The sequence below is a fragment of the Mirounga angustirostris genome, unplaced genomic scaffold (genome assembly GCF_029215605.1).
Source record: "Mirounga angustirostris isolate CCGP_5_RB_7025 unplaced genomic scaffold, mMirAng1.0.hap1 SCAF_2, whole genome shotgun sequence".
Classification (NCBI taxonomy): Eukaryota; Metazoa; Chordata; class Mammalia; order Carnivora; family Phocidae; genus Mirounga; species Mirounga angustirostris.
Window position 1 is genome coordinate 159123783 of NW_026991710.1, and position 10200 is coordinate 159133982.

Consider the following 10200-nt stretch of genomic DNA (forward strand, 5'->3'; position numbering starts at 1 on the left):
CCCAGGACCCCGAGATCATGACCTGAGCTGAAGGCAGTCGCTTAACCAATTGAGCCACCCAGGCGCCCCTCTAAGATTTTATTTTTAAGTAATCTCTACATCCAATGTGAGGCTCATACTCAAAACCCTGAGATCAAGAGTCACATGCTCCACCATCTGAGCCAATCAGGCACCCCATGCTCTTGTGTTTTAAATTCACCAGATAAAGAGTAAACCCACAAAAACCCCACCCTTGATCCTAATAAAGGCAGAACCCCAGGTCCCCCCCCCACACACTCCTTCTCTCTTCTTCCTCTCTCTCCCCTAGACCTTATTGTGTGGCCCTCAGGCATACTGTGTACCCTCCAGGACTTGTGGGTAATAAACTTTGGTTTTTTTCCAAAGTCCCCTAATGGTTGGTGCTGAGATGGGTCTTGGAATCCTAAGAACCACAAGGGTTGGTCCAGCACAACATTGGCTCTGGTCAGGGGAATACCTGTGGGGGCTTGCCACAAGAAGTATGTGAATGTCAGGTGAGTGCCCCCAGGCATTCCTAGCTGATAGCATCACTATCAATAGGCTAAGACTGACACAAAACAGATGTGGCAAAACCAGAACCTTAATACATTGCTGCTGGGAATGTAAAATGGTGCAGCCAGTTTGGAAAACATTTGGCAGTTTCTCAAAAAGTTTACAAAAAATTACTGTAGGAACCAAAAATTCCACTTTTTGGTAACTACCTAAGAGAAATGAAAACATTCGTCCACACAAAGCATGCATGCAAATGTTTATAGCAGCATTACTGATTAGAGCCAGAGCTTAAAAACAACCTAACTGCCCATCAACTGGTGAATGGATAAACAAAATGTGGTATATCTAAACAATGGATAAATTCAGCAGTAAAAAGGAACAAACTATGCCACATGCCATGGATGAACTTCAAAAACATTATGTTAAGTGAATGAAGCCAGGCACAGACCACATGTTATATGATTCCACTTATATGAAAAGTCTAGAAAAGACAAATGGGTAGAAACAGAGTGTAGAAGAGCAGTTGCTGGGGGCTGGGAGGAATAATGAGGATGAACTATTAATGAACCTAAAAGGATCTTATTAAGGTGATGAAAATGTTCTAAAATTGATTTATGGCGATGTCTGTACCACTCGATAAATTTACAAAAAATTATTAAACACTTGAATAGGGTCAATTTTATGATTTGTAACATAGACCTTAATAAAGCTATTTTAAAATACACATTAGGAAACAAACAGAAACTGCAATGAACAGAATCAGACCCACAAACATCTCAAAACAAGGATCACTGAACACAATGTAAATGAATCCATAATATGTTTTAAAAAATAAAAATGGCAATTAAAATCATGAGTAAAGAGCAAAGGCTACCAAAATTGACTAGGCAGACTTGAAAAGAACCAAAATAGAGCTTCTAAAAATGAAGAATATAAAAATTGAAATGAAATACCTAGGGGAAAAAATTACACAACAGAGCAGACATGGCTGAGGGGGGCCCATCATGAATTACGAGAGTAATCTGAAGTAATTACCCAGAATGTAGCATCAATGGAAAATATGAAAGGTTGAAACACATGGAGAACAAAGTTAAAACAGAAGATCCAACAGAGTTTGAGAAGGAGATAATATAGAGAAAAGAGAAAAGACAATATTTGAAAGAGTTAATGGCTGAGAATTCTTCAGAATTGATGAAGGATACAAATCTCTAGAATCAGAAAGCCCAAGGAATCTCAAACAGAAAAGTAAAAATAAATCTACACTTAGCATCATAGTTGTACTACAGAATATCAAAGCCAAAGAGAAGATCTAAGAAGAAACACATTCTCTACAAATGAAAGAAAATTGGCTCAATAGAAAAAGCCTGGAAGACCGTGGTATAATATATCCACAGACCTGAAAGGTTAAGGAAAAAACAACAACAAATTGCTGTGAACCTAGAGATTGCATATCTAGTGAAATTTTCTTTCAACAAGAGAAAAATAAAACATTTTGAGAGAAAGAGAGATCACAAAAGAGAAATTTACCTCCAACAAACCCTGTCTAAAAGAATTTCTAAACACTAAAATGAAGAAAAATGAAAAATCTGAGATGAAAAAAGGAGTCATAAGAAAGTAGTTTGCTGGGGTGCCTGGGTGGCTCAGTCATTAAGCGTCTGCCTTCGGCTCAGGTCATGATCCCGGGGTCCTGGGATCAAGCCCCGCATTGGGCTCCTTGCTCCGCGGGAAGCCTGCTTCTCCCTCTCCCACTCTCCCTGCTTGTGTTCCCTCTCTCGCTGTGTCTCTATCTGTCAAATAAATAAATAAAATCTTTAAAAAAATTAAAAAAAATAAAATTAAAAAAAAGAAAGTAGTTTGCTGAATAAAGTAGTAATAATAATGTCTGATAGGTGGGTAGCTTAGCAGGGATTCCTCAGAAGGCAGAGTCTGAGATAGAAGTTTAAGTGCAAGGATTTTATTGGTCTGTGTGTGATGCCAGGGAACAAGAGTGAGGGATGGAGGAATGATGGAGGGCAGGAGTGCTCATTCAAGGATACATGATTAATTTGGCCACTGCTACAAAGGTCTGGTTGCTCCATCACTCAGGATCATTTGAGAAACCATATGAAGCACATATCAAGACTACTCATCCTGGCGGATGTTCCCAGCGAGAGTAAGTGGGATGAGTGTATCCATTGATTCTCTCCTTTCCCTTGGTCAAAGGCTCACCTCAAGGTGTGTTAACTCCTTATATTTTCTAGGTGCACCATGGTTTCCCAGTGCTCTTCTATGCATTGACATGAACATAGATGCCTCAGGATAGAAGGCAGGAGATGCACAGGGCAAGTCTGAGGCTAGGCATTATCAGATTCTACCTGTGTAGACCTGGTGAGTGCCCACAGAGATGTTCACCACAGAGCTGGCTATATAAAGAGAGGTAAGGCTGAGAGGATCTGTAATGAGGCATAGAGGTATCCAACACAGTGAAGTTAAAAAAAAAAAGGTAGAGCCAGAAGGTTAAGAAAAATAACATTTAAGGGTGCCTGGGTGACTCAGTTGGTTAAGCCTTTGGCTCAGGTCATGTTCCCAGGGTCCTGGGATTGAGCCGTGCGCATCAGGCTCCTTTCTCAGTGGGGAGTTTGCTTCTCCCTCTGCCCACCCCCTGCTCTCTCTCTCAAATAAATAAATAAGTAAATAAATAAATAAGTAAATAAATAAATAAAATATTTTTTAAAAAAGAAAAATAACATTTTAATTAGTAATTAGAGTAATTAGAATTAAAACATTATAAAGTTTGCATATTAAAATTTTTAAAAATAATTTTTATGGGGGGTGTGCCTGGGTGGTTCAGTCAGTTAAGTGCCTGACTCTTGATTTCGGCTCAGGGTCATGAGATCGAGCCCTGTGTAGGGCTCCATGCTCAGTGGGGAGTCTGCTGAAAATTCTTTCTCTCCCTCTACCTCTCCCTCTGTGCTCTCTCTCTCTCAAATAAATAAATATATTTTTTTAAAAATAATAATAATTTGGGGCGCCTGGGTGGCTCAGTTGGTTAAGCGACTGCCTTCGGCTCAGGTCATGATCCTGGAGTCCCGGGATCGAGTCCCGCATCGGGCTCCCTGCTCGGCAGGGAGTCTGCTTCTCCCTCTGACCCTCCCCCCTCTCATGTGCTCTCTCTCATTCTCTCTCTCTCTCTCAAATAAATAAATAAAATTAAAAATAATAATAATAATAATAATTTGTATTGGGGGTGCCTGGGTGACTCAGTCAGTTAAGCAACTGACTCTTGATTTTGGCTCAGGTCATGACCTCAGGGTCGTGAGATTGAGCCTTGCATGGAGCCTACTTAAGATTCACTCTCTCTGGGGCTCCTGGGTGGCTCAGCTGGTTAAGCACCTGCCTTTGGCTCAGGTCATGATCCCAGGCTCCTGGGATTGAGCCCTGCATTGGGCTCCCTGCTCAGCGGGGAGCCTACTTCTCCCTCTCCCTCTGCCTGCCACTCCCCTGCTTATGCTCTCTCTCTCAGTCAAATAAATAAATAAAATCTTAAAAAAAGAAAAAAAAAAAGATTCTCTCTCTTCCTTCTGCCCCCCTCCCACCCTGGCTCATGCTCTTTCCCTCTCTCTAAAAAGATACAATAATAATTTTTATTGAAGTATAATTAGCATACAATTTAAATTTTTAATTAAAAACTAAGGTATAATTGAAATAAAACTTTATATTAGTTTCAGGTGTACAATGTAATGATTTGATATTTGTATACATTGTGAAATGATCACACAATATGTCTAGTTAACATTTGTCACCTTACATAGTCACAAAAAATAATTTCTTTTTCTTGTGATGAGAACTTAAATTTACTCTCTCAGCAACTTTCAAATACGCAATACAGTATTATTAACTATAATCAGCATGCTGTACATTATATCCCATGACTTATTTATTTGATAATTGGAAGTTTGTACATTTTGATGCCCTTCATCCATTTCTCCCAACCACCACCACCTTCCCCGCCTCTGGCAATCACCAGTCTGTTCTCTATATCTATGAGCCCTTTTTTTTTTTTATAAGATTTTATTTATTTAGGGATGCCTGGGTGGCTCAGTCATTAAGTGTCTGCCTTCAGCTCAGGTCAGAATCCCAGGGTCCTGGGATCAAGCCCCACATCGGGATCCCTGCTCAGTGGGGAGCCTGCTTTGCTTCTCCCTCTCCCACTCCCCCTGCTTGTGTTCCCTCTCTCGCTGTGTTTCTCTCTATCAAATAAATAAATAAGATCTTTAAAAAAAAAGATTTTATTTATTTATTTGAGAGAGAGAGAGAGAGAGAGAGAGAGAGAGAGAGACGGAACACAAGCAGGGGTAGCAGCAGGCAGAAGGAGAAGCAGCCTTCCCACTGAGTGGGGAGCCCAACGTGGGGCTCGATTCCAGGACCCTGGTATCATGACCTGAGCCATGACCTGAAGGCAGACACTTAACCAACTGAGCCACCCAGGCACCCTTTGTTTGTTTTTTAGATTACACATGTAAGTGAGATCATATGGTATTTGTCTTTCTCTGTCTGACTTATTTCACTTAGCATAATACCTTCCAGTTCCATCCATGTCGTCGCAAATGGCAGGACTTACTTCTTTTTTATGGCTGAATAATATATATGTATGTATATGGAATTGCTGGATCATATGGATCATGTGGTAGTCCTATTTTAAGAAACATTTAAAGAAATAAAATGCATATATTTTCAATCAGTATGAGGAAAAATTAGAAAAAAGTCAATCAATCCAAACAAAAAGTCAAGAAAGAAGAACAATAAATCACAGAAAAATCTGGACAAAGAGAAAGCACGAATTAAGTGGTAGAAATAAATCGAACAGTATTAGTAATTATGATAAATATAAATGGACCAAACTTTCCAAGTAAAAGGCAAGAATTGTCAGGCTAGATTTTAAAAACAAAATCCAATGATATGACATTTAATTAGATAGAGATAGACGTAAAACATAATAATAGAGAAAGGTTGAAAGTCAAATGCTAAGAAAAGAAAAGAAAAAAGAAGCTCGTGCTGCTGTATCAATTTCTGACAAAATAACTTTATTTATTTATTTATATTTATTTGAGAGAGAGAGAATGAGAGAGAGCACATGAGAGGGGGGAGGGTCAGAGGGAGAAGCAGACCCCCTGCCGAGCAGGGAGCCTGATGCGGGACTCGATCCCGGGACTCCAGGATCATGACCTGAGCCGAAGGCAGTCGCTTAACCAACTGAGCCACCCAGGCGCCCTGACAAAATAACTTTAAAGTAAAAGTATTATTAAGGAAAAAATGAGTCAATTAATAATGATGGAGGATTCAGAGATCGGGACTGGCTGGGATTGCGAAAGGATCAATATGCCTTTGGCTAGAGATTTACTACACCCATCCTTGGAAGAGGAAAAGAAAAAACACAAAAAGAAACAGCTAGTTCAGAGCCCAAATTCCTATTTTTTGGATGTAAAATGTCCAGGTTGTTACAAGGTTACCACGGTTTTCAGCCATGCTCAGACGGCGGTTCTTTGTGTAGGCTGTTCAACAGTGTTGTGCCAGCCAACAGGAGGAAAGGCCAGACTCACAGAGGGGTGTTTATTTAGAAGAAAGCAACGCTAATGATCCACACGACCTCTTGAATTTGTGTTATATCACAGAAAGCCTTATGAGTTTAGTAATTCCAGTTAATCTACCAAGATAATGTAATTATGTTTAATTTTGTATGGTTTACAACAGTGATCTATTTGCTGTCATTTTTTCAATAAAGTTTTGATTATGGGCAAAAAAAAATAATGGAGGATTCAAGAAATTTTAACCATTCTAAAGTTATATGCATCTAATAACATAGCATCAAGATATGTAAAACAAAAAATGATGAATACAAAGAGAAATGGAAAAATCCACTGACAAACTGGAAGTTGACAACATACACCTCCTAGTAATTGATTAATCAAGCAAACCAAAAAAATCAGTAAGGTTAGGGAAGATTTGAATAACACAGATCACAGGCTTTATTGGTTTTATGTGCTTGTTGTTTAACAAATATTCATATAGAGTTTATTATGTAGCATGTGCTCTTCTAAAAGAATTTTTGTCAAGAACTGGAAAGAAAGGGTTCTGATCTGAATACCTTCCAGAGTCAAGGTGCTGTCATTGATCACTTCAGCTAAATTCAGGGACAAATTTCATAGTACTTTTTCTAATAGGACAACTCCTATCATGAAGAGAACTCCCCACAGACTGCACATGAATAACAAGCTAGTTATCTCCAAGTCATAAAGGACAGCCTCATTTTGAAGAGATCTCTGCAGTTGTCTAAGAGCTATGTGATCTACCGATGGTGCTCTTTTTTTTTTTTTTTTAAGATTTTATTTATTTATTTGACAGAGAGAGAGATAGCAAGAGCAGGAACACAAGCAGGGGGAGTGGGAGAGGGAGAAGCAGGCTTCCTGCCTGAGCAGGGAGCCCGATGTGGGGCTCGATCCCAGGACCCTGGGATCATGACCTGAGCCAAAGACAGATGCTTAATGACTGAGCCACCCAGGCACCCCTACTGGTGGTGTTCTTATGGTCTCTCATTACTCACCATTAAGTGCAAGTCACCATGATTTGGGGAAGCAGACAAGTTAACACTTGGCTTCCATGTACCAAAGGTGTTTACGGTGCTCCTGGAAAAAAAAAAAAGAAGATTTACAACTGCTGGGTCCCCCAAGTAGGACCCTACCTCAGTCAGGGGTACAGCCTGACAACATCTCCAATGTGGCCTCCCAGAAGGATTGTAATCCTTAGGGTTCTTAGTGGTGTTCAAAGAGCTTAGCCCTTTTTTTTTTTGAGGGACTGCTAGGGGGCAGTCAGTTCACCGTCCTCTACCTGTCCATACTACCAGCCAAGTGGCATTCATCCATCCACCCATGGAATGACTGATCAATGGATAGGGGAGTGATGATGAGATCCAGAGGTGCTGATGGGTGTTTTGTGTGGAAGGGGCAGAGATAGGACTGGCTTCTGCTTTTTCTGATAGACCCTGGCTAAGATTAAAGAGAATGGTGATCGAACAGAAGGCCAGGTGAGCAGTCAGTTCAGTGTCAAGGGCTTGCAACAGGTGGAGAGGAGCAGGGTGCTTTCCTTTGTGGGGAAGCTCTAGAGGCAGTTCTGGAAGACTTATTAACGTCCTACCCTCTCCCACCCCTTCCAGGGGACCGAAGTGGTTCCTCCCTGGTGCCTAATTCATTATGCTCCTCCCACTGTGTTCCATTCCAGTAACTACAAACTTACTATTTGTCACACCCAGACCATTTGTCCAGAAGGATCAGATATAAGAGGGACAAGGGTATTTTTATAAAATTTAATCAGTTGTGTTCCTAGTGTCTGAGTAATTTCTTTCACAGCAACTCAGGACAAAAGAAACACCTAAAAATCCCATTATTAATTTGTCAGGTCCAAATATCTTTTTTTTTTAAAGATTTTATTTATTTATTTGACAGAGAGAGAGGGAGCGAGAGCAGGAACACAAGCAAGGGGAGCGGGAGAGGGAGAAGCAGGCTTCCCACCGAGCAAGGAGCTCGATGTGGGGCTCGATCCCAGGACCGTGGGATCATGACCTGAGCCGAAGGCAGACGCTTAATGACTGAGCCACCCAGGCGCCCCAGGTCCATATATCTTTTTTTTTTTTTAAGATTTATTTATTTATTTATTTGACAGATAGAGACACAGTGAGAGAGGGAACACAAGCAGGGGGAGTGGGAGAGGGAGAAGCAGGCTTCCCGCGGAGCAGGGAGCCAGATGTGGGGCTTGATCCCAGGACCCTGGGATCATGACCTGAGCTGAAGGCAGACGCTTAACTGACTGAGCCACCCAGGCATATATCTTAATATATATTTATGTTGTCACCACTTTGTAGCCATTTGAAAAAATAATACATATAAATTGAAAGAAAAATAATACTTTTATTCTATTTTTAAGTAACCATAATTACGTGCTAATGGGATGTGCTGGGAGCTGTACGAGTTTTCAAACCTTGGCATCAGATTGGATGCTCATTGCCTGTTCCACACTGATATTCACACAATACGTGCTTTTTATCACAGCAACTGTAGGAAACCCAACTGTGCAAAGATATGACATTGTTAATTGGATAATAATCCAATGTTGGAACCACGATCTACCTTATACTAGTGGTTCACACAGTTTCCCACGGATGTTGAGTATCACTGTGCTTCCCTTGAACATTTATTTTTATAAATTTTTAAAAAAGATTTTATTTATTTATTTGTCGAGAGAGAGAGAGAGTGTGTATGTGCGTGCACACAAACAGGGGGAGTGGCAGGCAGAAGAAGAAGCAGGCTCCCCCGTAAGCAGGGAGCCTGATGTGGGACTCGATCCCAGGACCCTGGGATCATGATAGGAGCCAAAGGCAGTTGCTTAACTGACTGAGCCACTCAGGCGCCCCTCCCTTGAACATTTAAAATATTCTCTGGTGGTCCATGGGCTTACTGCTGCAGCACCCTGGCGTGCATGATATGGTTTGGGAACTGTGGGTCTCACACAAAATTGTTTAGTTTGGGGCAAAAATTCTTGGAGGGGAATTCAAAATCAGATTGTCACACTTGATATTCCTTTATAGTGTGAATGTTAACAAACTGTATAACAATATTCCAAAATCTTGATTATCAGCATTAAACTTGAATCCCCTTCCCCTGGGCCTGTTTTGGCTGGGCAGCCACCAGAGGGTGAAGCTACCAGGTCTGCTGGGATTGCCTTCAGAAGAAAGAAACATCATGTGCATCAGGGAATCTCAAATTCTTAAAATAGGTCTGTAGAACATCCCACCTTTCACCTGATTAGTACCAGGGAGTGGCCAAGAAGAAATGATTGCTTTCTAAAACAGTCAAATTTAGTGACCACACTGCCTTACTAATATGCCCCAACCAGGAGGAGGTGATGGAGGTAGGATCAGAAATCATTTTGAGTTGATTTTTGAAGAATCAATTCCAATGCTCCACAATCCCAGACGCCTGTGGATGTGGATAATACAGAGGGCCGTCAAACACCTTGAGTAGCTTGAGAGCCCACTGCGATCAAAGGTGCATCGTGGTCAGACTGCAAATGTCTGAAAAGCCAGAAATATAACAAGTATCAGTTTCAAGGGCTACAAGGAGCTAGCCAGAGTCAACACTGCAGCAAGATTGCAACCTGAAAAATGATCAACAGTGGTGAGCCACCACCAGTAGCCCCAGGAGGGGATCAAATGTTCGATGGACTCAACTGCCTCGCCCTGTGCAATGGGCCTCCCTCTCCAAGAGACAAACAGTTCAACTTTTATTATGAGTCGCTGGCCTGGCATGCAGTAACGGCTGGTGCATCTGAAATACAGAGTCTTTACTCAGGGCCCAGTCTATGCTGGGGGCTGTGCTGCGTGTCTGCTTCAGTCACGGGTCCAGGCAGCGGATGTGGCTGTGTGGACAGTGCAAGCTTCATCTGCAGCTTGGTCCTGGTCGGTCTCAGAGGATGGACCCTCACCATGAGCACCTACCCGAGAGACCCAAATAGCTCCGTCAGCAGCCGTGATTTGTTTCCATGGTCCATGACCCCAAAGAGGGAAGAATCTGCCAGTCTGTAGTTTTCCAAGTGGCAGACGAAACAGCTAGGCCATTGTCAACAGCCCAAGAAGCAGTAAAAATGTAACAAGCTTCATCA

General features: G+C 41.5%; 1 protein-coding gene across 1 annotated transcript; it reads left to right on the forward strand.

The window, feature by feature from the left end:
* Window positions 1-5868: 5868 nt before the first annotated feature.
* On the forward strand, window positions 5869-6185 carry LOC123847434 (small ribosomal subunit protein eS27-like). Its single transcript, XM_045879317.3, has one exon. The coding sequence runs from the start codon at window positions 5869-5871 to the stop codon at window positions 6121-6123; it is 255 nt and encodes an 84-aa protein (XP_045735273.1). The 3' UTR covers window positions 6124-6185.
* The last annotated feature ends 4015 nt before the right edge of the window (window positions 6186-10200 follow it).

Bases quoted from the DNA above. Each gene is read 5' to 3' on its own strand.
- LOC123847434 (XM_045879317.3), top strand. From the start codon at position 5,869: ATGCCTTTGGCTAGAGATTTACTACACCCATCCTTGGAAGAGGAAAAG.